This window comes from Pan troglodytes, chromosome 21 (genome assembly GCF_028858775.2).
Source record: "Pan troglodytes isolate AG18354 chromosome 21, NHGRI_mPanTro3-v2.0_pri, whole genome shotgun sequence".
NCBI classification, from domain to species: domain Eukaryota; kingdom Metazoa; phylum Chordata; class Mammalia; order Primates; family Hominidae; genus Pan; species Pan troglodytes.
Window position 1 is genome coordinate 45,058,407 of NC_072419.2, and position 25,015 is coordinate 45,083,421.

The 25,015-nt window shown below is 44.8% G+C and overlaps 1 protein-coding gene across 2 annotated transcripts in view; it reads left to right on the forward strand.

Moving 5' to 3' along the window:
* Nucleotides 1-25,015, forward strand: part of PPP1R16B (protein phosphatase 1 regulatory subunit 16B) — a 118,178-nt gene that overhangs the window by 13,784 nt on the left and 79,379 nt on the right. For both annotated transcript variants that reach the window (XM_016937910.4, XM_063802505.1), the window contains exon 2: nt 16,751-17,101. In XM_016937910.4, the coding sequence (XP_016793399.1) occupies nt 16,852-17,101 (250 nt within the window). In that variant the 5' untranslated portion in view covers nt 16,751-16,851. The remainder of the gene's footprint in view (nt 1-16,750; nt 17,102-25,015) is intronic.

A 25,015-nucleotide genomic window follows, 5' to 3' on the forward strand; every position in this document is an offset into this window, starting at 1 on the left:
CTATTGCTTACTGGACATTGGGCAATTACTTAACCCTACGGAGCTTAGTTTGCCCTTCTATAAAATAGGGATTAATAGTACTTTTCTCATAGGCTTGCTGTGAAGATTACATGAGAGAGTATGAGTAGCTAAAACACATAGCTTAGCTCTAGGAATGCAGTGAGTGTTCAGTAAAAGTTGATAATTGTGATAAAATATATTACTAGCTGGGCATGGTGGTAGCTATAATCCTGGCTGCTTAGGGAGGCTGAGGCGGGAGGATTGTTTGAACCCAGGAGTTTGAGACCAGCCTAGGGAGCATACTGAGACCCTATCTCAAAAAAGATAAACTAAAAAATAAATATATTACGTATATGACTATAGAAGACTTTTTTCATGTAACTCCTATTAACATCCTCTGGCGCTACTAGTGTTCTACCAAAAACATCCTGCTTTTAGACTTCCTGGAGAAGCAGCAGCACTTTCTGCTCCAAGAAATAGTAAGGAGAGTTGCCAGGTTCTAACACAGTGGTTCTTGGGTGCACATGAGACCCACCTGGGGAGCTTTTAAAAACGTCAATTTCTGGCTGCGTTCCAGACCAATTAAACTAGAATCTGTCGAGGTGGGACCCAGAGAGCAGTATTTAAAAAAAAAAAAAATTGTGATGATTTCTTAAGGAAAAACAAATACACAAAAGTACACCAATCTTAAGTGGATCAATTTTTCACAAACTGAACCTATCTATTTAACCCATATCCTGCTTGGAGTGCTACCAGCACTCCAGAAGCCCCCTCTCCAACCCCGTATGTCCCTTTCCAGTCACTCCCTACACCCTGAAACCGCATAGATTAGTTTTGCCTGTTGTTGAATTTTACATAAATGCAATCATATAGTATGCATTTTTGTGTGTTTGGGTTATTTTGGTTAACATTGTTTGCGAGAGTCATCCATATTGTTGAGTGTAATTGTATATTGTTCATTCTCATTGCTGTACAATGTTTCATTGGGTGAACAAACCATATTTTTTCTCCAAACTACTTCTGGGGGCATTTTGGGTTGTTTATACTTTGCGTCTATTAGAAATAGTGCAATTAACATTCTTGTGAATGCCTTTTAGCGAATGTATACAGAAATTGCTGGCCGGGCGCAGTGGCTCATGCCTGTAATCCCAGCACTTTGGGAGGCCGAGGCGAGCGGATCACCTCAGGTCAGGAGTTCGAGACCAGCCTGACCAACATGGAGAAACCCCTTCTCTACTAAAAATACAAAATTAGCCGGGCATGGTGGCACATGCCTGTAATCCCAGCCTCAGGAGGCTGAGGCAGGAGAATTGCTTGAACCCGGCAGGTGGAGGTTGCAGTGAGCCGAGACTGTGCCATTGCACTCCAGCCTGGGCAACAAGAACGAAACTTCGTCTCAAAAAAAAAAAAAACAAATTTCTGTTGGGTGTATTCCTAGGAATTCAATTGCAGGATTATAGGACATGCCCGTGTTTAATTTTATAAGACATTGCTGAACAGTTTTAAAAAGTGGTTGTACCAATTTATATTCCCACTCAGTGTGTAAGAATTTTTGCCAACAGTTGGCATTTTCTGTCTTAAAAAAAAAATTTGAGCCAGGCGCGGTGGCTCACGCCTGTAATCCCAGCACTTTGGGAGGCCGAGGCGGGCGGATCATGAGGTCAGGAGATCGAGACCATCCTGGCTAACACAGTGAAAACCTGTCTCTACTAAAAAAATATATATATAAAAAAATTAGCTAGGCATGGTGGCAGGCGCCTGTAGTCCCAGCTACTCAGGAGGCTGAGGCAGGAGAATGGCGTGAACCCGGGAGGCGGAGCTTGCAGTGAGCTGAGATCGCACCACTGTACTCCAGCCTGGGCGACAGAGCAAGACTCCGTCTCAAAAAAAAAAAAAAAAAAAGAAAAAAAATTTGGCCATTCTGATAGATTTGTAGTGGTCTTTCTCTGTGATCGTCATATATATTCCCAGCATCTCCAAGTGATTCCAATGCCAAGTTTGAGAACGTCTTTCCTAACAGATTTTGCAAAAGCAGAGTAGAACTGGGGAAAGAGATGTTGTAATGGTGAGTGCCTCCCCATGGACGTGATGTCCCAGAGTTTTTGGTAGAACTGACCTGGCTATCAGCCAGTAGAGGGAGAATGTTCACATGTGTCAAACCTGACAGCCTGCCTCTCATTCCTATGTGCTTTATTTGGAGCAAATGGCTCCACCAGAAGTGATCTGGAAGCTAAGGGGGAAGCACTATGAAGCTCTGGAAAGATGCCACAGCAGGACTTTAATCTCTTTTTATAATTTAAGACCTGAATGAGAAGGGAAGATATGAGAAGTGACTAGTGGGCTATATAGACATTGTCAGAGAAGAAGATCTGGTCTTTGTGACATATTTTTGTGCCCCAAAGGCTGCCTAGACCCTGGCACTTGGAAGGTGCTAAAAAATGGTCATTGAAATAAATATATTAGAACTATCCCTAGTGAGAGACACCACCCAAAGAGGTGCAGAGGAAGGTACTGGTGAGAATTTAGTGGAATTGATGCTTTGGGTTCTTTTCTTTGTAATTTCTATGTTGCTGCTGAGATTTCCTATCTGTTCTTTTATTACAAGCATAATTTCCTTTACGTTCTTGAGCAAAGTTATAACTGCTTTAACAATCTTTATTATTTCCAACACCTGGGTCACCTTGAGATTGGTCTCCATTGATTGCCTTTTCTCTTGAGTTTGAGTCACATTTTCCTGTTTGTTTGTTTTTAATTTGCCTAGTAATTTTGGATTACATCCTAAATGTTGTGAATGAGACCTGAAGAGACTCTGAATTCTATTCCTCAGAAATATATATATATTTTAATATATATAATATATATTATATTTACATTATATATAATATATATTATTTATAATATAAATATTATATATATATTTTTTTAATCAGGCAATTAACTTGACCAAACTCAAACTCCAAACTCAGTGTTTCTTGGGTGGACAACATCTGAAATCTTTGCTCAATTCATTTAGCTTTAGTTGAACTACTTGAAGTCTGCCTTGTATGTACATCATTCAGTGAGATTTGGGCACTGTTTATACTCAGAATTTGGGGCTACTGTTCTGTGATTCTTTTCTGGGATATTTCTCCTTATTTTCCAGCTGTGGTTACCTGAACTCTGTCTTTAAACTCCTCAAATAGTAAGAGAGTGGTTTTCTATCCAAGTTTTAGCTAGTAAGTACAGCATTGACTGGGCGCTTCCCGCAAATAAAAAGCCATTAAAAACACGAAAGTTATCTAGTGCCATTTCTTTCTTTCAGGTGTTGCCTCCTCTCCAGTTTCTACTTGCTTGTAGTTGAACACATTTAGTGCCTTCCAATCTTTTTTTTTTTTTTCTTTTTTTTTTCTGTCTAGAGTTCGTAATAGTTTTATGTGGGAAGTTTGGTCCAGAAAGAGCTACTTTGCCCTTACTAGAAGCAGGACCTCTCTGATCAATAGCTTTGTTCATTTAGGGATGCTTAGAGCCACCCTACTTTATTGACTACCTCATATAGATGGCAATAAATATTTGTTTATTGGCTAAAGGATTTAAATTAAAAATGGAAGTGAATTTTCAGAGAAAATTGCCAGAAGAAAACCCTGAAACTAGTAGTTACTCATTGTTGGCATCAAGTATGAAACAGAGTGTTCAGGAATTTGCTGAGTAGAAGGATGGGTGTGGTAGTAGAGCTCCAGACATTTGAGTGTAGACCAAAGCAGTTAACAAAGTGAACCTGAGATTTTCACATGAGGAGATAAATTCAATTGTGTTAGCAATACCACTTTCGTGGGGTGAAATTATGGCTTATAGAGATGTTATCATGTTCAAAGGAAATACAACCGGTGAGAGGGAAGCGGAGGTATGCTTGGAGTTCTGTATACCCAAGAGGAGGGAATCAAAGTGGAGGAACTTTGGCTGGAGATCAAAGAGGGGAGGAACAGAAGTAATGCTCTAAAGGCAGAATACTACAGCCTGCTTCTCTGCATGGTGACCTGGAAGGTCATAGATCCAGTACTGAGACTTCAAAACCTGCCTATGGGATGGAAATTTCACTTACCAAAATGTAGGGCATCTGGAAACTTTCTGATTTATTGTACTAACAGTTTCATCTCTCAGACAGGAGAGGAGAGAGGCCAGTTGCTGTTATGAATCTGGTTTGGGAGTTACCAGATGAAGTGAAAGTGCTCACTGAGGCCAGGCACGGTGGCTCACGCCTGTAATCCCAGCACTTTGGGAGGCCAAGGCTGGCGGATCACTTGAGGTCAGGAGTTCGAGACCAGCCTGTCCAACATGGTGAAACCTTGTCTCTGCTAAAAATACAAAAATTAGCCGGGCGGAGTGGCACTTGCTGTAGTCCCAGCCACCCAGGAGGCTGAGGCAGGAGAATTGCTTGAACCTGGGAGGTTGAGGTTGCAGTGAGCCGAGATAGCGCCACTGCACTCCAGCCTGGGCAACAGAGACTTTGTCTCAAAAAAAAAAGAACAAAATAAATCCAAAAAACACACAAAAATGCTTACTGAAAAAAAGGAGCACCCATAGGGGGTTGAGCCTATAGGGGTTTGGAAAGCAGATTTTATGAAATTTAGGATGAGATATATTTCCTGCCTAAGCCTCCAAAAGTAATGACAGCTCCAACAGTAAGGGAAGTTATGACTTTAATCAGATATCCTTACTCTGCATAGATTTCATTATTTTCCTTCAAGGACTCCTCTTACCGTCATGCCTCCGTGGCTCATCTTTCCTGTCTGACATTTTTTTTTTTATTTTTAAGGAGAGGGGATATTAAAAATACTTAACTAATGGCATAGAGACTGACCAATCAAAACAGATGCCAGACTAATCAGAAGAGATGCCAACCACACACAACTGGAACATCAGCCCTAGTTACGAGTTCCCTAACCTCTCTGAGTCCCAGTTTTCTCCTCTCTGAAATGGGAACAATATCTACATTGCAGAGTTGGTGCAGTGATTCCCAGAAAGGTTACATGCAAAGAACTTGGCAGGTGGAAGGTATGCTGGACACAGAAGCTGCCATGATTACCTGGCATTCTTTGTTTCTAGGTTCATTTCATGTATCTAGTTTATAGGTTCTGCAATGTTAGCCTTTAGTTTCATTAAGCATATGTTTTACTCTATACTGACTTCAGCAAGTATTTGTTCTATTACCAGTTGGTCTCTCTGGTTTTTTGGCCAAAATGTCCCCATCTCCCTGGTCACGAATACTGTGGATTTTCTGAAATCTTCTTGAAATTCATGAGAAAGATCTGTTAAAGATGGTTATGGTTCCTTTAGAGATTTTCCCAGTTCCTTCTTCTCCTTCTGCTTTTTATGGGTGTAGCCTTTGGAGTTAGGCAGACCTGGGTTCGAATGTCAGTTCCATCCCGCACTGGCTATGCACTTAATTGGAATCTGCTCTCTGTGTTGCCCTCTGTCTTCCTCTTCTCATTCTTTTGTCCCCCAGGGTAGGACTTTTTCCTTCAAGTTCAATTCTATGCTTTTAATAGTCCTTGTTTCCTTGGAATTATTCTCTGAGCTTCAGTGAACAAACTATATGAAAAGTTTTTAAAAATTCCCATCCCAGGCTGGGCATGGTGGCCACGCCTGTAATCCCAGCACTTTGGGAGGCAAAGATGGATGGAATCACTGGAAATCAGGAGTTCAAGACCAGCCTGGCCAACATGGTGAAACCCTGTCTCTGCTACAAATACAAAAATTAGCTGGGAGGCTGAAGCAGGAGAATCACTTGAACCCAGGAGGCAGAGGTTGCAGTGAGCCAAGATCATACTAACACACTCCAGCCTGGGCAACAGAGCGAGACTCTGTATCCAAAAAAAATTCTATCCCAACTACTGCCTAACTGGCTAAGAATATCCCTGGCTAAAGGGGAGGAGATAGCTTGTTAGGGATATTTGAAGTTTCTGAAATGGAGAGAGTGGTCTTATAAGGCAGCAAATTATGTTCCCCTTCCTCTTATGCTGGTAATGGTGTGGAGCCCAAGATGCTTCGAATGGACAAGACAGTGATCCCCAGACCTGGATGAGGAAGGGTGTCAGTGGCGACAGTGCCTTGGTTCTTTTCCATTCCCGAATGGACCCTATCCAATTACCAACAGCATGCTGTCTCCCCACATTCCAGGGCCAGCCTTGGGAGGGGGAAGTAGGAACTAGAAAAAAACTGTAAAAGAGCCGCAAGTGCTTTAGAAGATCTTCCTGGTAAAATGCAAGAAGATATCAGAAAATCCATTGTATTAGTGATCAGGGAGATAAGGGGACATTTTGGTTAACAAACCAGATAGACCAATTTGTAATAGAACAAGTACTTGCTAACGTCCATATGGAGTAAAATAGGGGCTGCCCTCCTCTGCTTGAGTTCCTCGAGTCTGGATCTAGTCACCTTATCAGGGTGGAGTACAGTTCTTCCTTTGCTCCCTAGGGTGGGTTATTGGAAAAATTCCTATGTGAACCTGAGATTTCCTTGATGCTTATCTACCATGGATGCCACGGTGAGTTGTTGCTGTTGTTTGGATGATATTCTGGGATTTGAGGGGCCTTTCCACTCATATCTGATAACTTTCTAGATCCTTGGCCTCCCAAAGTGCTGGGATTACAGGCATAAACTACCATGCCCAGCCAAGGATTTTAATCAGTGGATACAAAGGCAACTATTGGATGATGTAGAACAGAATTGCGTACTCAGTGTGCATGCAGCCACTTCCCACCTCTTCAGCCATGGCAGGCTTTGCTAATTGATCACAACACACGTTCTCCCTGTTATCACACATGGCTTCGTAATCCCTCTCCTCACAGTGCACCAAGTAGCCACCACCAACCTAAGTGGTGGCACAAGAGAGGAAAGTTTGGTCATGAGTGTTGTGCTGGGAGAGAAAGGCAGGGATTAGAGGCCACCCCCAGCCTACCCGATGTGAAGGGCCATCCCCAATTTAATAACTGTGTAACCCAGGAGTGTGTTCCGTAGCCACAGGTGGCCTCCTTTGGAAAATAATCCCTCCAGCTGCAAAGGGAGTTTTTATCTCCCTGTGAAGGGAGGGGGTGGACCACACTCCCTCAAGCCTGGAGAAACTGTTTGTAATTTGACTCCCGTTTCCCCAAGCTTAGCTATTACATAAGCTTCTTTAGAAGACAGGCTGTTTGGTTTAGCACCGTGACTGTGACTGACTAATGCGTTTGTAGACATCATGTTAGCTTTGTGTGTGCCCCTGTCCTTGGCACCCTTGTTCCTGTCCCCTACGGCCTTCTCCACACTGCTGTACTTACCCACAAGTGTGTGGGCTTCCCTGGGTTCAAGTTCTTGCAGGGGAAGCTCAGCATGGAAGACCAGTGTGCTCATGGGTATTCCTTTACCTGTTTGAGCTGTGGCCTCCTTTGAAGTTTTCTTGGAGCTGAGCCTGAGAGAGCGGCTTCACCCTGACAGGCAGAACCAATCCAAATCATCAATCAGTATCTGCTTAAAATGGGCCTTGCAAGTTGTGCAGCCTGGTGGTTACCAAATGCTGGGTGCAGATATGCATGATAGAGTGCTTAGTCCCAGTACGATGCCAGCCCCTGCAGGCCAGGATTGGGGCTCATGGGCCTTCATGGGGCCAGTCCCATCTACCACCCACCATAGACCTCTAAAGGCCATGGAGTTCCTGGTAGTGGGGACTCCATGGCTGGAGTCCCCACTCATGCCATGGCTGGACTTTGTTGAATTATCACTGTTAGACAGTTTATCCTCATGCCAGGCTGATCCTAGTTGTTCTTTTTAAAAAATTATTCATGTATTTATTTTTTTAATGATTTATTTTTATTTTTTATTTTTATTTTTTAGAGACAGGGTCTTGTTCTGTCACTCAGGCTGGAATGGAGTGGTGTCATCATAGCTCACTGCAGCCTCGAACCCCTGGGCTCAAGTGATCCTCCCACCTCAGCCTCCCAAGTAGCTGGGACTAGAGGCACACGCCACCACACCTGGCTAATTTTAATTTATTTTTGTAGAGACGGGGTCTTGCTATGTTGCCCAGGCTGTGGATCCCACTTCTTCATATTACCATGCCTAAGCCTCATTCTGCCCTCCAGAGGCCTGGAACAAAGCCGATGCTTTTTTGTTGCCTTTTGTTAACACCTGGTCTGCTCCCAATATGGCCCAGCCAGTTCAGACAGAGGTCAGTAGGTCTGTTATTGTTCCACTGCTGGACATGATGACATGATTCTTTTCCTGGGAAAGCTCAAGATGCATGAGTTGTTTCATCACTCTTTGTTCTTGTTAAATGTGTGGTTTTTGAATCCTGCCTCCTCTACCTTCAGCCTCCCCAACACACACAAAGTCCTGCTAAATGGGGTTATAGTCAATGGGCTTCAGGGGACAGTGACAAGTCAGAGATCTGAATGAAGGAGCACAGCTGGGAGAATTGGAGTTACGGAGCTGACCTGTGGGGATCTGAGTTTCACGACTGATTTAAAACCAGGAGATCTGTCTATGATGACAATGCCCAAAGTCTAGAAGGTTCATCCTAGCAGGAGTAGGACAGTCAGTCCACAAAAATCCCATGGGAATGAGATTAGGGGAGACAACAGTGATTTCTAATTCAGGTATTTGGAGCACCAAGGGCCCCAGAAGTCTCTTTGCTCATGAGTTAAAGCATCTTTATGCTGGAAAAAAAAATGACGCTATTATTCAAAGAAGTGTGTTGTGGGAGGGCGGGGGTGTACATCCTTTAGGAGAGAAAGTAGGTCCCGAGTGACATCCCAGGAGTAGGAAAGCCAGCACTGTTTGTTTTGTTTTCTTCTTTCCCTCATGCTCAATGGTACAGGAAACACAAGGAGAAAAGGACCCATCGCCTTCCTCCAGGCTGCTGCCAATATTGTGTAGAGAAGAATAGCTGAAGAACATGAAAACAAATCTTCACATTTCCTTTTAACAGTGTGAACTTTGAAACACTTTCTGACTCATATTTTAAAATCTCTTAAATTTGAATTCACCTTCCTTCATGTTGTTTTTCTCGAGGCACTAGGCTTGAGTCCAAAAATGTGTCAACCGACTGCTCCCCCAGAATTAAGCAGTCACAAAGCCTGGGCCCCCTTCTCCCAGCTGAGTGGGCAGGGAAACCTGGCTTTGACCTTCCTACCCTTCCTCAAAGCTGGGCCTCACCTCAGGCCTGAAGAGCCAAGAAATAACCATTGTAAGGGGAAGAGGAGGTATTTGATAATATGCCTCAGCAAGAGGCCATTCATTTTGCTACAAGCAGCAGTTGCCTCTGGGGTCCCTGTTTCTGCACCCCTAAAAACATCATTGCTGTCTCTTAAGGTGCTTTTGGCCACAGGTAGCAACATCCAATTCAACTGGCTCAAATAATAAAGGGGCTTTTGTTGGCTTGGATAACTGAAGTCCTGAGACCCCTTACTTAAAGGACCCTATTTCCCTCTGGTGAAGTCCTGAGACCCCTTAGTTAAAGGACCCTGTTTCCCTCTGGTGACCGCCAAGCACTGGCTTCATCCAAAAGCCAGCTTCCTGCAGGGATGGTGGCAACACGGCTTCCAGGAGCAACTGTGTGTTGTGCTTCCAGTTCACAGATTGTGAGAAGAGAGAGCTTCTGATTGGGCCAACTCAGGACACGTGCCTAGCCCCAGCCACTCACTGCGCTGGGCTCAGGCCGCTGCTGACAGGCTCTGGCCCATCAGGACCCAGCACTGAGTAATAATGTGGGAATACACAGATCACCACCAAACCAGTGCCTCTGTAGTTTTCCCAGAGGTATATTTATTCCCCCAAATAACACTCGTGTAATAGTCTTCTTTCTTTTTTGAAGGTGGGGAGTGTGAGGAGTTCTGTAGTACATCCTGCCTACTCCCCTGCCATATTTTGGGCGATGCTATTATTCAAAGAAGTGTGTTGTGGGAAGGCGGGGGTGTACCCTGCCATACTTTCTTGCCTTTCCCTTAAAGGGTCAGCCCTCTGGAGCTGAGTCTCTGCTTCCCCAGATATGCACTGACTCTGTCTCTCCCTTTGGGGTCAGCAAGAGGAATGGAGTTTGGACTTTGTCAGACAACAGGGGCTGAGTTAAGGCTCTGGGGGAAGAGGTGAACACACCTCAGTGGCCTGTTCCTGCTTCCCCAAGGGTCAAGTGCCTTGGCCTCAGACTTCCTGCTGGCCACAGTCAAACTATTTTGGTTCATCCACCCAGATGTTAGAAAAATTAAGTACCCTACCCTATTTCCCCTTGCTTCTGATTTCTCTTCTCATATCACAGATACTTCCTGGATGACCTCACCCGACCTGGCCTCCACAGATCCCTCCCACAGATATCTTGCCAGTCCTGGACACTCTGTTGACTTGTGGGCCTATGTATCCCATTCTCTGCAGGATGTTCCGTCTGGATTTTCCAGTGCTGGGCTTGCTATGTCTCTATGGAGCTGGTTTTCCTCCAAATGAGGTCTTCCTTGGGGATCCCCTTTAAGACTTGATGATAACCATTGCTCTCCCAGGTCCTGACAGTTTGTGCTGTGTTCCCATCACCCTCTGGGGCTTTCTCTGGAAGTGTGGATAGGTGAGCCCAGGTCTTACAAGGAGGCCAGTCTGCAGCCTATTGGAGCCATGGCTGCCGTGGGCTGCCCCAGCACCCAGGCCAGTGCCCTGTCTTGGGGCCACCCCGCTGCTGTGTTTGCAGCACCATGGCAGTTCTTTAATTAGACCAAGCAGGGATTTCTCAGACGGGGGTGGGAGGAGGTGTGTGGGTCTACTGGGGGAAACTAGGTCACCTGAAAACCAGTAATCAAGAGGGAGCTGTCCTCGAGCCCCAGCTCCAAGGAACCCAGAGGGGCAAGGTGGGAGGGGCTCGCGGGGAGGGCCAAGTCAGAGAAAATATGCCTCTGGCCCCTTTTACTGGCCCTTGGGAGACATTGTTCTCACCTTTCTCCAGGGGGCTGGGCAACTGCCCTTAATTCCTTTGCTGGGAGTAGGGAGGACACTGCAGTGGTGCCTTCTGTCTGCCTGGGGCCTGCAACCCTGGGGCCCATGGAGGGAGCACTGTGCTGTGAGTCAGGCCCCAGGTTTAGTTACTGCTCAGCCTCTGTATCCTTGGAGCAGGTCACCCACTCCCATGTGTCTGTGCCATCCATCCACTGCACAGGGACTGTGTCTGCCTTTACCCTGCTGCCTCTCTAGCCCTGAGCACAGGCCTGGCATGTGGTAGATGCCACCTAAATATTTGTCAAACAAAATAATGAGTTTATATGAGTGCTTCTGTTGTAAGATTATTGCCACGAAGATCAATGGCAAGATGGGTTTCCCAAATGTCAGTCACTTGTAAGTTTTGCCAACACTAAACGCCATTGTCATTAAATTTTTCTTTACTGTCAACTTCCTATTTCCAACTGAAATAGATTTGTTTAAAAAGGAAATTTTATATCACAACCATAAACAAACAGTAACTGTGAAAACAAATCCACGGGAAACAAAACAATGTTATTACGTTCTATCCTAGATACAGTGGCTTGCCCAGGCCAGGAGCTGAGGCCTGCTTTCTCTTTGTTTTCAAGGAGGATTGGCATAGTTATAAAGATGTTAAGGGTCTGTTAGCACCGGACTGACACTTTTCTCTGGAGAAAGTCTGAAAGATTAAAAAAGAAGTGAAAAGCCTATATACCCTGCTCTCTGTGTGGGTCCATGTTACGTCAAGGCTTGTTCCTGTACTTTTGAAAATTTCCTTGGAATGGATTCTCCTTCCACACTTAGGGAAGCACTTGGCTGAGATGATGGCTGGGGAAGTTCTTTGAAAGGGATAAAGTGCTGTAACAGTGCAAGTGATTGGTACCATTACTCTTTACTTTTAGCATGTTTTTGGTACCTTCCACTCAGAGGTGATCAGTCATAATAATGAAGAAATGAGTAACTGTGTTCAGGATCTTAGGGCTGAAAGACATCTCACAGGATACTTAGGCCAATCTGACACGGGTGGACATTTTATCCTCCAGTGAGTGATAAGGAACTTGCCACCTCCTGAGACAGCCATTGACCACAAGCACCTTTGTCGAATTGCTTGTTGGACAGCTCTGGAGGCCGGTGTCTGTTCTTGGGGTGCACACAGCTGCTTCCTTGTACTTCCTTGTTCCTCCAAATGAGGTCTTCCTTGGGGGTCCCCTTTAAGGGTTGATGATAACCATTGCTCTCCCAGATCCTGGCATTGGGCTGTGTTCCCATCACCCTCTGGGTCTCACGAGGAGGCCAGTCTGCAGCCCATTGGAGCCTGGCTGCCGTGGGCTGCCCCAGCACCCAGGCCAGTGCCCTGTCTTGGGGCCGCCTAGCTGCTGTGTTCACCCTGCTGTGTGTTGGGGAGACTCACAGGCTCTCTTTCCTTTCTTATTCAGAGTGGAGCTCTGGTTATTTGGAAACTGCTGTCTCATTCTGCCTAAGACAGAGCTTGCAAACTCAAATGACATTGGAGCTGGCAAATGATGTCAGTTAGTGAGGGCAGTCAGGCGGGAGTAATGGGGAGCATTGGGGACTATGGTAATGGAGAGCGTATGTGCCCTATCTAAAGGGGACAGCCCGACTCTACACCAGTTGATGGTGATGCCGTGTGAGCCCACTGTGGCCCCATACCAAGATGTTCTAAGAAAAGCTGAACCCCCGATGTTGGATATAAAATCTCCAAGTTGTAAATGTCAGCAATGAATTAAAAGATTTTAAAACATGGTGTGGACTTCAACCAAACTAACCAACAAACATGATGTGGATCACAGGAGGCTTTCTGGTCAGGCCTGGCCCACAGCCACAAGTGGCTCATCACTGCCAACAAGACTTCTCTGCTCCTTTTGGGCTGGGCAGCCACGTCCTCTTCGGGCCATGCTTGTGCATGTTGGTTTCCAGAGTTCCCTCCATTGTGGTCAGCCACTCTGTACACCTTTGAGCGCTGCCTACCTCCCTCTCAGCTCGTGTCTGCTCCTTTCAACTGGTGAAATCCTACTTCTGCACTGAGATTCAAATCTGTTGTCCTGTATTCTGGAAAGCCTTCCTTGAGAACCCCGGGCAGACTGGCTCTTCCACTATCTAGCGGTGGTATGTTGGGTAAATGACTTAATCACTCTGTGCCTTAGTTTCCTCATCTGGAAAATGGGCATGACAGTACCTAGTACTACTATTTTATTAGGTTACTGGGATAATTAAATGGATTTATAAGATAAATTGACAGACAGAAGGCAGAGTTGGTCCGCATCCATCTCTGAATCGGGGCTCGTCACAGAGCAGGACTTCATTAAATGTTTACTCACTCGAGGAAGTGGAGTGAAATAAACTTGTGGTCTGCTAGCTCCCAGAGAGGTCTGACTATAATAATGATATTGTGTGGATGTGAATTGAACTCTTTTGAACTCCTCACTTCTAAAAAAACAACCAAAACATCTATATCTAAGTGGCTAAAATAGAAAGCAGTGACAATCCCAAATGCTGAAGGGGAACTGGATCACTCACACATTGCTGGAGGGTATGAAACCAGCACAGCCATTCTGGAGAACAGTTGGGCAATTTTCTTTTAAAAGTAAACATGCGCCAGGCGCGGGGGGTCACGCCTGTAATCCCAGCACTTTGGGAGGCCGAGGTGGGCAGATTACCTGAGGTCAGGAGTTTGAGACCAGCCTGGCCAACGTGGTGAAACCCCGTCTCTACAAAAATACAAAAATTAGCCGGGCATGATGGTGGGTGCCTGTAATCTCAGCTACTTGGGAGGCTGAGGCGGGAGAATCGCTTGAACCCAGGAGGCGGAGGTTGCAGTGAGCCGAGATCACGCCATTGCACTCCAGCCTGGGTGACAGAGCGAGATCTCAAAAAAAAAAAAAAAAAAAGTAAATGTGCAATTACCATATGCCTTATCACTTGTACTCTTGGGTATTTGCTCCTGAGAAACAAAAACTTATGTTTACACAATCTGTAGATGAATGGAACAGCCTTAAACTGGAAACGATGCAGATGTTCCTCAATAGGTAAATGGTTAAACAAATTGGGGCCATCCATAAAATGGAATACTACCCAGCAACAAGAAGAAACGCACTATTGATGCATGCAGCAATGTGGATGAATCTCAAAGGAATGATGCTGGGTGAAAAAAGCCAATCCTCAAAGGTTACCTGCTATCTGATTCTATTTATATAACATCTTTTGAAATGACAAAATTCTAGAGATGGGGAACAGATTAGTAATTGCCAAGGCAGGGACAGGAGTGGGTTGGAGGGGGAGCCTAGAGAAGGAGATAGGTGTGGTTATGAACTGAGGTGATAGATATATTGATACAATTGCATAAAACAAAACACATCCAAATAAGTACATGTGAAACTAGGGAAATTGGCATAAGATTGGTGGGTTGTATCACGTCAGGTTTCTGGCTGTGATACTGTATAGTAGTTTTGAAGATGCTACCACTGGGATAAACTGGGTGAAATGTACACAGGATCTCTCTGTACTATTTGTTACGCTCCCTGTGAATCTACAATGATCTAAAATAAAAAGTTTAATTAGTTGAAAGTGCATTGCAAGTGTATTCAAAACAGAAATCAAAACAAAACAAACAAAAGGCAACCAAAACCAGCTAGCTTGTCTCCCATTGAGCCTTGCCATTGGCTTATTTATGCTGGAGGTCACACCCACTCAGACCCTGGAACTTTTGCCCTTTGGGCATTGCCAAGCCAACCCCTTCCCCATTCTGCCTGTTTACTCTCCAGTCTCCGAGCTGGGAGAGACATGAAGAACGATCTGGATCTGACCCAATCTGAGCACCTGAGGATTTAGCCTGAGCCCTGCTCTTCAGCTTCTGTAGAAAGGGCTTTTGGAGGGGTGGGTGACGCAGGCGACCCAGTAGATTAACAACGCTTCCTGAAACCAACCAGGGGCTAACCCGATACTCTTTGAGACAGTGGGCCACATCACACAGACAGATGTAGACTCCTGCCATTCTTTCCTGTTACCCAACAACCATAAACCAGCCTTGCCTGCTGGTTCACAGACATGCTGCATTTACATCTCCCTACCATTCCTCCTCCAAGCTTGTGTCTCATTGTTTAGTGTCTTAACGTTTAGGGCCAGCTCTTTTTAAAAAAATTATTTTTTTTTTTGTAGAGATAAGGGTCTCGCTATGTTCCCCAGGCTGGTCTGGAACTCCTGGCCTCAAGCTGTCTTCCCACCCTGGACTCCCAAAATGTTGAGATTGCAGGCATTGAGCCAGTGCATCCAGCCCCAGCTCTTTTTATTCCTTGCACCTGTAACTTCTGGGAGGCGGATAGGACACTTTGCAGGTGGAGGAACAGGCTTAGAGAGGATCAAGTGATTGTCCTAAGACCCTTTCCCTCTGTGTCTGAAAGTTCATAGAGTCCGTGCTGAAGACCAGCTGGCTTTAGACTCTGAAATTTTGTTGACCTCACATTATTTGAGACTCATGAGAGCAAGAGATGTAATTTTTTTTAAAAGGTCATCCAAAGAGAGAAACTTTAACTAAGATTTTCTATGTCCCAGTAGTTCAGCAGTTTTTAAACTTTTTTGTCTTAGGATTTCTTTAGTTCCTTAAATTGAGCATCCCAAAGAGCTTTTGTTTATGTGGATTATATCTGTCAATATTTATCATAATATAAATGAATATTGAGAAATTTTTAAGAATAGCATTAAGTCCTTTAAGATAAAACCATAAACCCATGATGTATTATAACAATATAATAATCTATAACATATTTTTATTAGACTGTTATAAAAGCATAACATATGATATATAACATTTTGATGAAAAATAGCTATTTTTCAAAACAAAATTTAGTGAGAAAAGTGATGTTTAAAAATTTTGCAAAATTCTTTATGTTGAGCTTAGCGGCTGGATTCTTGTGTCTACTTCTGCATTTAGTCTGTTGCAATGTCACTTTTCATATAGCTTTGGGAACCACTGTATACTCATAAGATAATGAGTAGAAAAGGTTAGTAATATCTTAGTATAGTTATGAAAATAGTTTTGACCTATGGACTTCTTGAAATGGTTTCAGGGATTCCCTATGGGGTTCCCAGACCACACTTTGAGAAGCACTGCAATAGTGTATTGTTTCTTCTGGTCTCTTTCTTGTCCTGTCTGTCCCATCTCCAGAACAACTTGCATCCCATAGTGATCAGAACAAAAGAGGCTTGAGCAGAAGTGTCAGATATTCATAATTCTGAGGCCTTGGATGTTTGTATAGTCTCCAGATTTTTGGGGGTCTGCAGCCCCCATCATGTCCTGACCCTCCCTGCACCCCTTCTGATTCCAGCACTCAGATACCCAAATCCGTAAAGTAGGGTGACTCTATACAAGAAAACTAAAATGGCATGGTTCTTGTTAAATAGCTGTGGCTAGAGAGGCAGACAACCAAGCTATCCAATAGAGCTTTCTGCAGTGATGGATATATTCTTTATCTGCATTGTCCAGTATGAAGCATGTGGCGATTGTGCACTTGAAATGTGGATAGTGCAACCAAGGAATTAAATTATTTTACTTTATTCTAATTAATTTAAATTTAAATAGCCACAGGTGGCTACTGGCTGCTGCATTAGACAGCATAGCCAGACCTTGCTGATACTTACAGGGCCACTGTAAGGATTTGCACTTCTCTTGAGGAGCAATAGAAGGAAAACCTCAAAAGCGTTTCGAACACGGGGCGTCGGGGGACGATCAGATCTGAGTTGTGGAGTCTGACACATGTGTTCATCTGTGTCTCCCTCCCTGCCACAGGCCACACCATGAGGCCCCAGCCCCACCAGAGGCCCCGCGCTGCCCTGGCCCCCGGTGCACCGTGCTAGCCCCCAGCCAGGGCGTTGGGGAGGGCGGTGGCCATGGCCAGTCACGTGGACCTGCTGACGGAGCTGCAGCTGCTGGAGAAGGTGCCCACGCTGGAGCGGCTGCGGGCCGCCCAGAAGCGCCGGGCCCAGCAGCTGAAGAAATGGGCACAGTACGAGCAGGACTTGCAGCACCGCAAGCGAAAGCACGAGCGGAAGCGCAGCACGGGCGGCCGCCGCAAGAAAGTGTCCTTCGAGGCCAGCGTGGCCCTGCTGGAGGCTTCGCTGAGGAACGACGCCGAGGAAGGTAGGCCCCTCTGTGCCTTGGCGGCCACGCAGCTGCCTTGGCCTCTGATCAGGGTTTGGAATCCAGGTTCTGTGCAGTAGACGTGTGGGCAAGGCAGGTCTGCAGACCCACTTCCAAGTTCCAGCAGCCCCATTCCTCTTAGGAAGTGGACGTTCCTAGGAACTTCGAATTTATCTTAGACTTCTTTTTTTTTTCTAAGACAGGGTCTCGCTCTGTCTCCCAGGCTGGAGTATAGTGGCGCGATCTCAGCTCGCTGCAACCTCTGCCACTCAGGCTCAAGTGATCCTTCCACCTCAGCTTCCCTAGTAGCTGGGATCACAGGTGTACTGCCACCATACCCAGCTAATTAAAACAAAAAAAATTTGTAGAGATGGGGTCTCATTCTGTTGCCCTGGCTGGTCTCGAATTCCTGAGCTCAAGTGATCTGCCCGCCATTGGTCTCCCAAAATGCTGGGATTATAGGCATGAGCCGCAGCGCCAGGCCTAGACTTTTTGTTTAAACATCTTCATTCATTTGTTTTTATTTATTTATTTATTTAGACATAGGGTCTTACTGTGTTGCCCAGGCTGGTCTCAAACTCCCAGCTTAAAGGGATCCTCGTGCCTCAGCCTCCCAAGTAGCTAGTATTATAGGCAGGCCACCTTGCCCAGCTGTATTTTTTTGGGAACAAGGATTCCAGCCTTTGGCTAAGGAATACCATAATAACTTTCTTTCCCTCCCACAAATATTTACAGACAACCACAAATATTTACAGACAGCTTCTTTTGCATTACTTTCCTAGATATAGTGGTGAACAAGTTGGATCTGGTTTCTCCCCACCAAAAGCTCAATACTCACAGGATCTTGCAATTCATAAAGCTCTCCTCTGTGCCAGACCCCATGCCTGGCACCCTCTGAATGCTGTTCCGTGTATTCCGTGTATGTAGCCTTTGCTGCAGTCATAAATGGTGTAGAGGGATGGACTCTGAAGTGAGACTACCTGAATCTAAAACTGGCTTTCTCAGTTCCCTACGTGAGCTTGACAAGTAGACAAGTCTCTTCCACTCTCTATACTTCGTTTACACCTCTGTAAAATGGGGCTAATAAGAAAATCCACTTTAAGGGCTTGCTGTGAACATTAAGTTAGAAAATCCCTGTGAAGTTCCTAAATATGGTCCCTTATGCTGAGGAAGTGATTATTACTGTTTTATTTTATTATATTAGTATATTTTATTTACATTATCAAAGGATGTCCATAAAGTCTGAAAACAGATATAGACAATGCTGTCTAGGATATTTTCAGTTTGTAAAGTGAATGAGTAAATAAATATAAACAAACATGTATACACATTCATACAATCTATGTTTCCAGATTTTTTTCTTTTTTTTTTGAGACGGAGTCTCACTCTGTTGCCCAGGCTGGGCAGAGTGCAGCGGTGTAATCTCGGCTCACTGCAACCTCTGCCTCCCAGGTTCCAGCAATTCTCCTGCCTTAGCCTCCCGAGTAGCTGGGATTACAGGCGTTCACCTCCATGCCCTGGCTATTTTTTTAAATTTTTAGTAGAGATGGGATTTCGCCATGTTGGCCAACCTGGTCTTGAACTCTTGACCTCAGGTGATCCACCTGCTTTGGCCTCCCAAAATGCTGGGATTACAGGCATGAGTCACTGCGCCTGGCCTATGTTTCCAGATTTTATGGATACCTTGTACTTGCCATATTTAATTTAATTATATTATTTTTGTGTCTCATGAGCTAGATATCATGATCTGTACTATGTACAGTGCTTTAAGAGCCATGTATGATAACACCCATTTTACAGGTGGGGGAATTGAAACTCAGAGAGGTTCAGAGCCTTGACCAAGGTGGCAGAGTGGGATCAGAACCACCGGCAGCCGACTCTTGTCACTGCCCTCATGGCCTTATAGGTTTGCTTCCCATTGTAGGAATGAATGGAGGATCCATGATGTAACCATAGCCCCCTTCCCTGGGCTTGTTCGGAGGCGGTCTCGCCTGCTCATTGTGAGCCAAGGTCTGTGCACCTCCCTGTTCCCCTTGGCACCTATGGCCCATCCCTGTATAATAAGCCTTCCTGGCTGTCCCTGGAGAGGCCTAGCCATGCTTCCTGGGTCCCTGCACACACCTTCCAGTCAATGAAAGAGCAGAGAGGTGTGGCACTTCTGGCCCAAGAGGGTGCTGGGTTTTAGTCACCTTGCTCTTCAGGTTCTAGAACCCTCTGAGAAGTGTAATTCCACTTCCACCTGGCTGCACAGGGCTCTAGGAAACGAGCCGAGAGGCATCCCTGGAACCACTCTGCTGGGAGCTGCTCCGCTGAGAGCCCGGGGTGAGCAGCCTGGGTGAGAAGAGAGGTGGAATCTTGGGCTTGGGGACATGGCCCCGAGGCTCCTTCCCACGTGCAGTTTGCCAAGTGACGCGGCAGCCCCATCCCCACGCAGTGGGTGGCTTGTCATGATGTCTAATTTTTGTTGGGGGCGGAAGTTCATCAGCAATTCTCTCACCCTTCGTTATTGACTGCCTTCTTCCCTGACGAAGCCCCATTGCCCCTCCCTGAGGGGCTCTGTGCATGGGCTGTGGGCTTCAGACCATCCTCCCAGCCCCCTGCCCAGTCCCTACCCCTTGCTGATGTCTTGTTTCCTGGTTAGAAGGAGCACTGGGCTGGGAGTGGAGGGATCAGTGCCCCGCAGCCCTGCCTGTGACTTTGAGCAGCTTGTTTCACCTCTGTGGGTCCAGTTTTTTTGTTTTGCTTTGCTTTGTTTTTGAGATGAAGTCTCGCTCTGTCGCCCAGGCTGGAGTGCAGTGGCACAATCTTGGCTCACGGCAAACTCTGCCTCCCGGGTTCAAGCGATTCTCCTGCCTGAGCCTCTCAAGTAGCTGAGACTACAGGCACGCACCACCATACCCAGCTAATTTTTGTATTTTTAGTAGAGTTGGGGTTTCACCATGTTGGCCAGGCTGGTCTCAAACTCCTGACCTCAAAGTGATCCGCCCACCTCGGCCTCCAAAAGTGCTGGGATTACAGGTGTGAGCCACCGCGTTTAGTTTTTTAATCTGTAAAATCAGGTTTTGAAAGATTGCCCTCAAGAGGGTATGGCAAGACTTAGACAAGGTCCTGGATGTGACAGTTCTTTGAAAGGTTACCCTGAGACCTGTACCAGCACGGTGATAACGCACTTTATTTTGTTTTGTTTTTTACAGACTTTAATGTTTTTCAGAACCTAAATATGCACAGATACATTCTTCTTGTAAAAATCAATCAACATAGAAGTGTACAGAGTAAAAAGTCCTTTCTGTCCCTCCCTTCCTCCCTCTCTCCTTCCTCCCCTCCTTTGCTTCTTTTTGTCCATCCATCACTACTGTTGTTAGTTTGATGTTTCTTTTCCAGGTATTTTTTTTCATTTGCATATGCATTTGTGGACTTAAGAGAAATATAGAGCCAGGTTTCTTTTTTAAAAAGTTTTTACATAAGTGATGGTATCCTGGATACATTATTCTGCAATTTTCTTTTTTTTCCCATCCAACGGTATATCTTGGAGACGTTTTCATGCCAGAACGTGTACAGTACAGATCTGTGCCATTATTTTTATCTGCTGTGTAGTATTCCATACTATGGATTACCAGAATTTTCTAACTAGCTCCTTATTGATGCAGATTTTTCCAGTAGCTTTGCTTTTGCCACAGTGAATGTTTTATTTCCATGTGCAAATGTTTATCGAGGACAGATGTGATGAAATGAAAGAGATGGATCTGAAGGTATTAAATTTGAATGAGAAAAGTGCTAGACCCCATGGGCTGATCCCCCTGTCTCTATGGGGCAGCCAAGTGAGGGGAAGGGGCCAGAATACTGTGCTCTGTGGCAGGCTCTTGGGTTGGTTTTAGGGTCCACAGGTGCCTGGGTTTGGATGAGGGGTGTGAGGCTGCCATCAGTCAGCCCTTGACCTCACTGGGCTATGCTCAGCTTCCTGGCAGCACTACAGAGCCTGCTGCTTTCAGCAGGCTGGGAACGGCTGCTTCTTGCTGGTGGAGCTGGTGTTTGGGAGGCTGCCGGGGTGTTAGCTCACAGTGGTGTGGGAGCGTGGGGTGGCAGCTCCCCCACTCCCCTGAGCTCACAGCAGCCTCTGAGTCAACCTCCCCCACCTGCCTGGGGATTGTGAGTTGTTTCCAGAGAAAGGCAGGCTAGGAACTCACTGAGTTTCGTCTTCTGGTCCCATATTGCCTTTAGACTAGTGTCCTTGCCCTTGGACCTGCCTGAGCCCCATGCTCACTGCTCTCACTGCCATCACCCTATGCCCCAGGCAATGCCAGCTCCACCAAGATCCTCCCATATTCCCTGCGTTATCTTACCTCCACACCTTTGTATATGCAATTCCCTCTGTCTGGGACACTCTTCCTGTGACTAACTCCTGTAACCCTCAGCTTTGAGTCTGGCGTGACCTCTGGGGAGCCATCTGTGAGCCTTTTCCCATCCCTGGTTAAAGTAGCAACTCAATACGTAGCTGATGTTTACTGAGAGACAGTGTAGTGTCATGGCTAGGAGCACAGACCCTGCAGTTTGTCCTCCAGGATTCAAATCCTAGCTCTACCGTTTACTAGCTGTGCATCCTTGGGAAAGTTACTTTACTTCTCAGTGCCTTCATCTCCCCATCGGTAAAAATGAGGATGATGATGTACCTGCTTCATAACGTTGTTGGGGGGGTTAAATTAAGTTGATAAATGTTGAAGTGGTATGGTAAGAGCTATGTAAGTGGTATAAATTGTTGTTATTCTACACTATTATTCTACATTTACGTAATCTATTATTACAACATATTCTGATTGTCATCACTGTTATTATTTATCAGGTACTTTGTACCAGGCAGCTTGCCTTACATATGTTATCTCGGTTAATCTTCACAGCAACTCTCTGAGGTTAGAGAGTCAAACCCCATTTTTAAAAAATAGCTTGGGGTTCAGTTTACATATTATAAAATTTGCCCACTTTAAGTGTACTATTCAATGATTTTCAGTAAATTTACAGAATTGTGCATCCATCAGCCACAATCCAGTTGTAAAACATTGCCATCGCTGAGTGGTGTGGCTAACACTTGTTATCCCAGCACTTTGGGAGGCCAAGGTAGAGGATCACTCAAGCCCAGGAGTTCTAGACCAGCCTGGAGAGCCTGTCTGTACTGAAAAAAAAAAAAAAAAAAGCCAGCCGTGGTGGCACTTGCCTGTGGTCCCAGCTACTTGGAAGGCTTAGGCAGGAGGATCGCTTGAATCCGGGAGGTTAAATCTGCAGTGAGCCATGATTGAACCACTGCACTCTAGCCTGGGTGACAGAGCAAGACCCCATCTCAAAAACAAACAGAAAGCATTTTCATCATCCCAAAAAGAAGCCTCATGCCCATTTGCAGTGACTCCTGGTTCCCAGACCCAGGCAACTATAATCTACTTTCTGTCTGTATAGATTTGCCTTTTCTGGACATATTATTTACATGGAATCATACAGTATATGATCTTTGTGATTGGCTTCTTTCATTCAGAATACTGCTTTCAAGGTTCATCCTTGGTGTGACATCATATATCAGGGCTTCATTCCCTTTCATTGCCCTGTAGTATTCCATTGTATAGATATGCCACATTTTGTTTATCCATTCACCAGTAGGTGAACGTTTGGATTATTTCTATTTTGGGGTAGGATGAAGAATGCTGGTAGGCAAATTTGGGTACAAGTCTTTGTGTGGATATATGTTTTCATTTCTCTTGGGTCATTACCTAGGAATAGAATTGTTGGGTCATATGGTAAATTATGTTTAACTTTTTAAGAAACTGCTGTACTGTCTTGGAAAATGGCATCACTGTGTGAATTCTCATCCCCCATTTTACAGATGAGAAATTTGAAGCTCAGAGAGACTAAGTCACCTGCTAAGGTCTCACAGGTTTTAAGTGTCAGACTCAATCCCAGGATTCAAACCCAGATCAGTTTCTCCGAAGCCCATGTATTTAACCACCAGGCAGTCCTGTACTTCCTGCTTTTGTTTTCACTAGAAAACTAGAGAACCCTCAGTTGCTGTACTGATCTGTGTTTGTTTTGGCCTTAGGCATCCTGGTGTTTCTGCTGGCATCTTGGGCCCTTTGATTTGGGGCCCCCAGGATAAACTCTTTAGCCCCAGATATAACTTCTTTCTAGGGCCACAATAGCCCAGCCTCCCTTGAAACCATTGAATGTATGTTAAGTTGTTAGAGACTTCTGTTTTTCTCTCAGAATGTGTAGGGTTTTCTTTATGGAAATTCTCATTCAAAAAATATTTGAGTGATTCTTCTGTACTCTAAATTTAACTCTTATTAAATTTAATGATTTTTCTCACTGTAAAAGTTTTCAAACTCTTTTTTAAGCAGTGGAAACTTTTCTTTAAATGAGATATTATGCAGAAACCCAATATGTAAAACAAAGGAAGGAGCTGTTCTGACTGGGGTCAGGTGGGTGGGGTGCTCAGTCATCCCTGCCACCTGCAACCCCCTCCCCCACCCCCAAGCACAGTGCTGGACACCTGGGCCCTGCCACCACCATCTTAAACCAGCAGCTCATCTACAGGAACTAGCTCAGACTTTCACTTTTGGTGCTTTTGAAAAGGGAAGTTTCTTTTCTTCTAATTATTAAAAAAAAAAAACCCTGTTATTGTTACAGAAACTTTTAGAAGTACAGAAAAAAAGAAGCATTAAGAAGAAGATAAAATCACCCATATTCCCCCTGAACAGCAACAACCATTGATAATATTTTGGTATTGTTGTGTCAGGCAGCGTCCTGGGAGGAAACAAATGGTGATTTTATATGGGGTGATTTGTGGAAAGTTTGATAAAGGGGCAGTTTGTAAAGGGTTTAGGGAAGTGGTCCTCAAACTTTTTGGTCTCAGAGGCCCTTTATATTCTTAAAACCTGAGAACTCCTAAAAGCTTTGGTTTAGCTGGGTTCTATCTACCCATATTTACTGTATTCGAAATTTAAACGGTGGCATTAAATATTTATTCATTCATTAAGTCAGAATGATAAACACATTATCTGTTGACTATCTGCTTCTGCGTAGCAGATGAACTCAAAATTTAGCAGCTTAAAACAATAAACATATACTGCCTCACACAATTTCTGTGGCTCAGGGATCCAGAGCAGCTCAGCTGGGTGGTTCTTGTTCAGGATATCTCATAAGGTTGCAGTCACTTCAGGATTTACCTGGGGCTGGAGAATCCACTTCCAAGATGGCTCACTGGCATGGCTCTTGGCAGGAGGCCTCAGTTCCCTGCCATGTGACCCTCTCTATAGGACAGCTCGAGTGTTCTCTCAGCATGGCAGGTGGCTTTTTTCAGAGTGAGTGATCCAAGAGATAGAGGAATCCGCAATGCCTTTATGACCTCGTGTTGGAAATCATGTACCATCACTTCTACCATCTTCTATTCATGAGAAATGACTCACTAGGTCCAGCCCACACTCAAGGGGTGGGGAATTAAGCTTCATCTTTTGAAGAGAGAATTTGTGGACATGTTTTAAAACCACCACATGTTAACATAAATATTTTTAAGAAAAATTATATTTTTCAAAACAAAAAAAAAAGCAATGAGGAGAGTAGCCTTGTTTTATATTTTTGCAAATCTTTTTAAGATCTGGCTTAATGGAAGACAGTTGGAGTATCTTATCTGCTTCTGCCTTCAATCTGTTGTGATATGTTATTTTGGTTGAAGTAAATAAAGAAAATCTTATGTAGTTGGAAAAGGGAGGAAATATTTTAATTGCTTTTTCAGATATTGTGGATATTCTTTGATACTACATCTAAACTCAACAAGTAGTAGTTTCTTAAAGGTTAGTTGCAGTGCTGAATCTGAAGCCATATCAATTTACATCAAAATCCATTGGTCTGTCTGGCATTTTGAATGGTTCTTTTACCCAT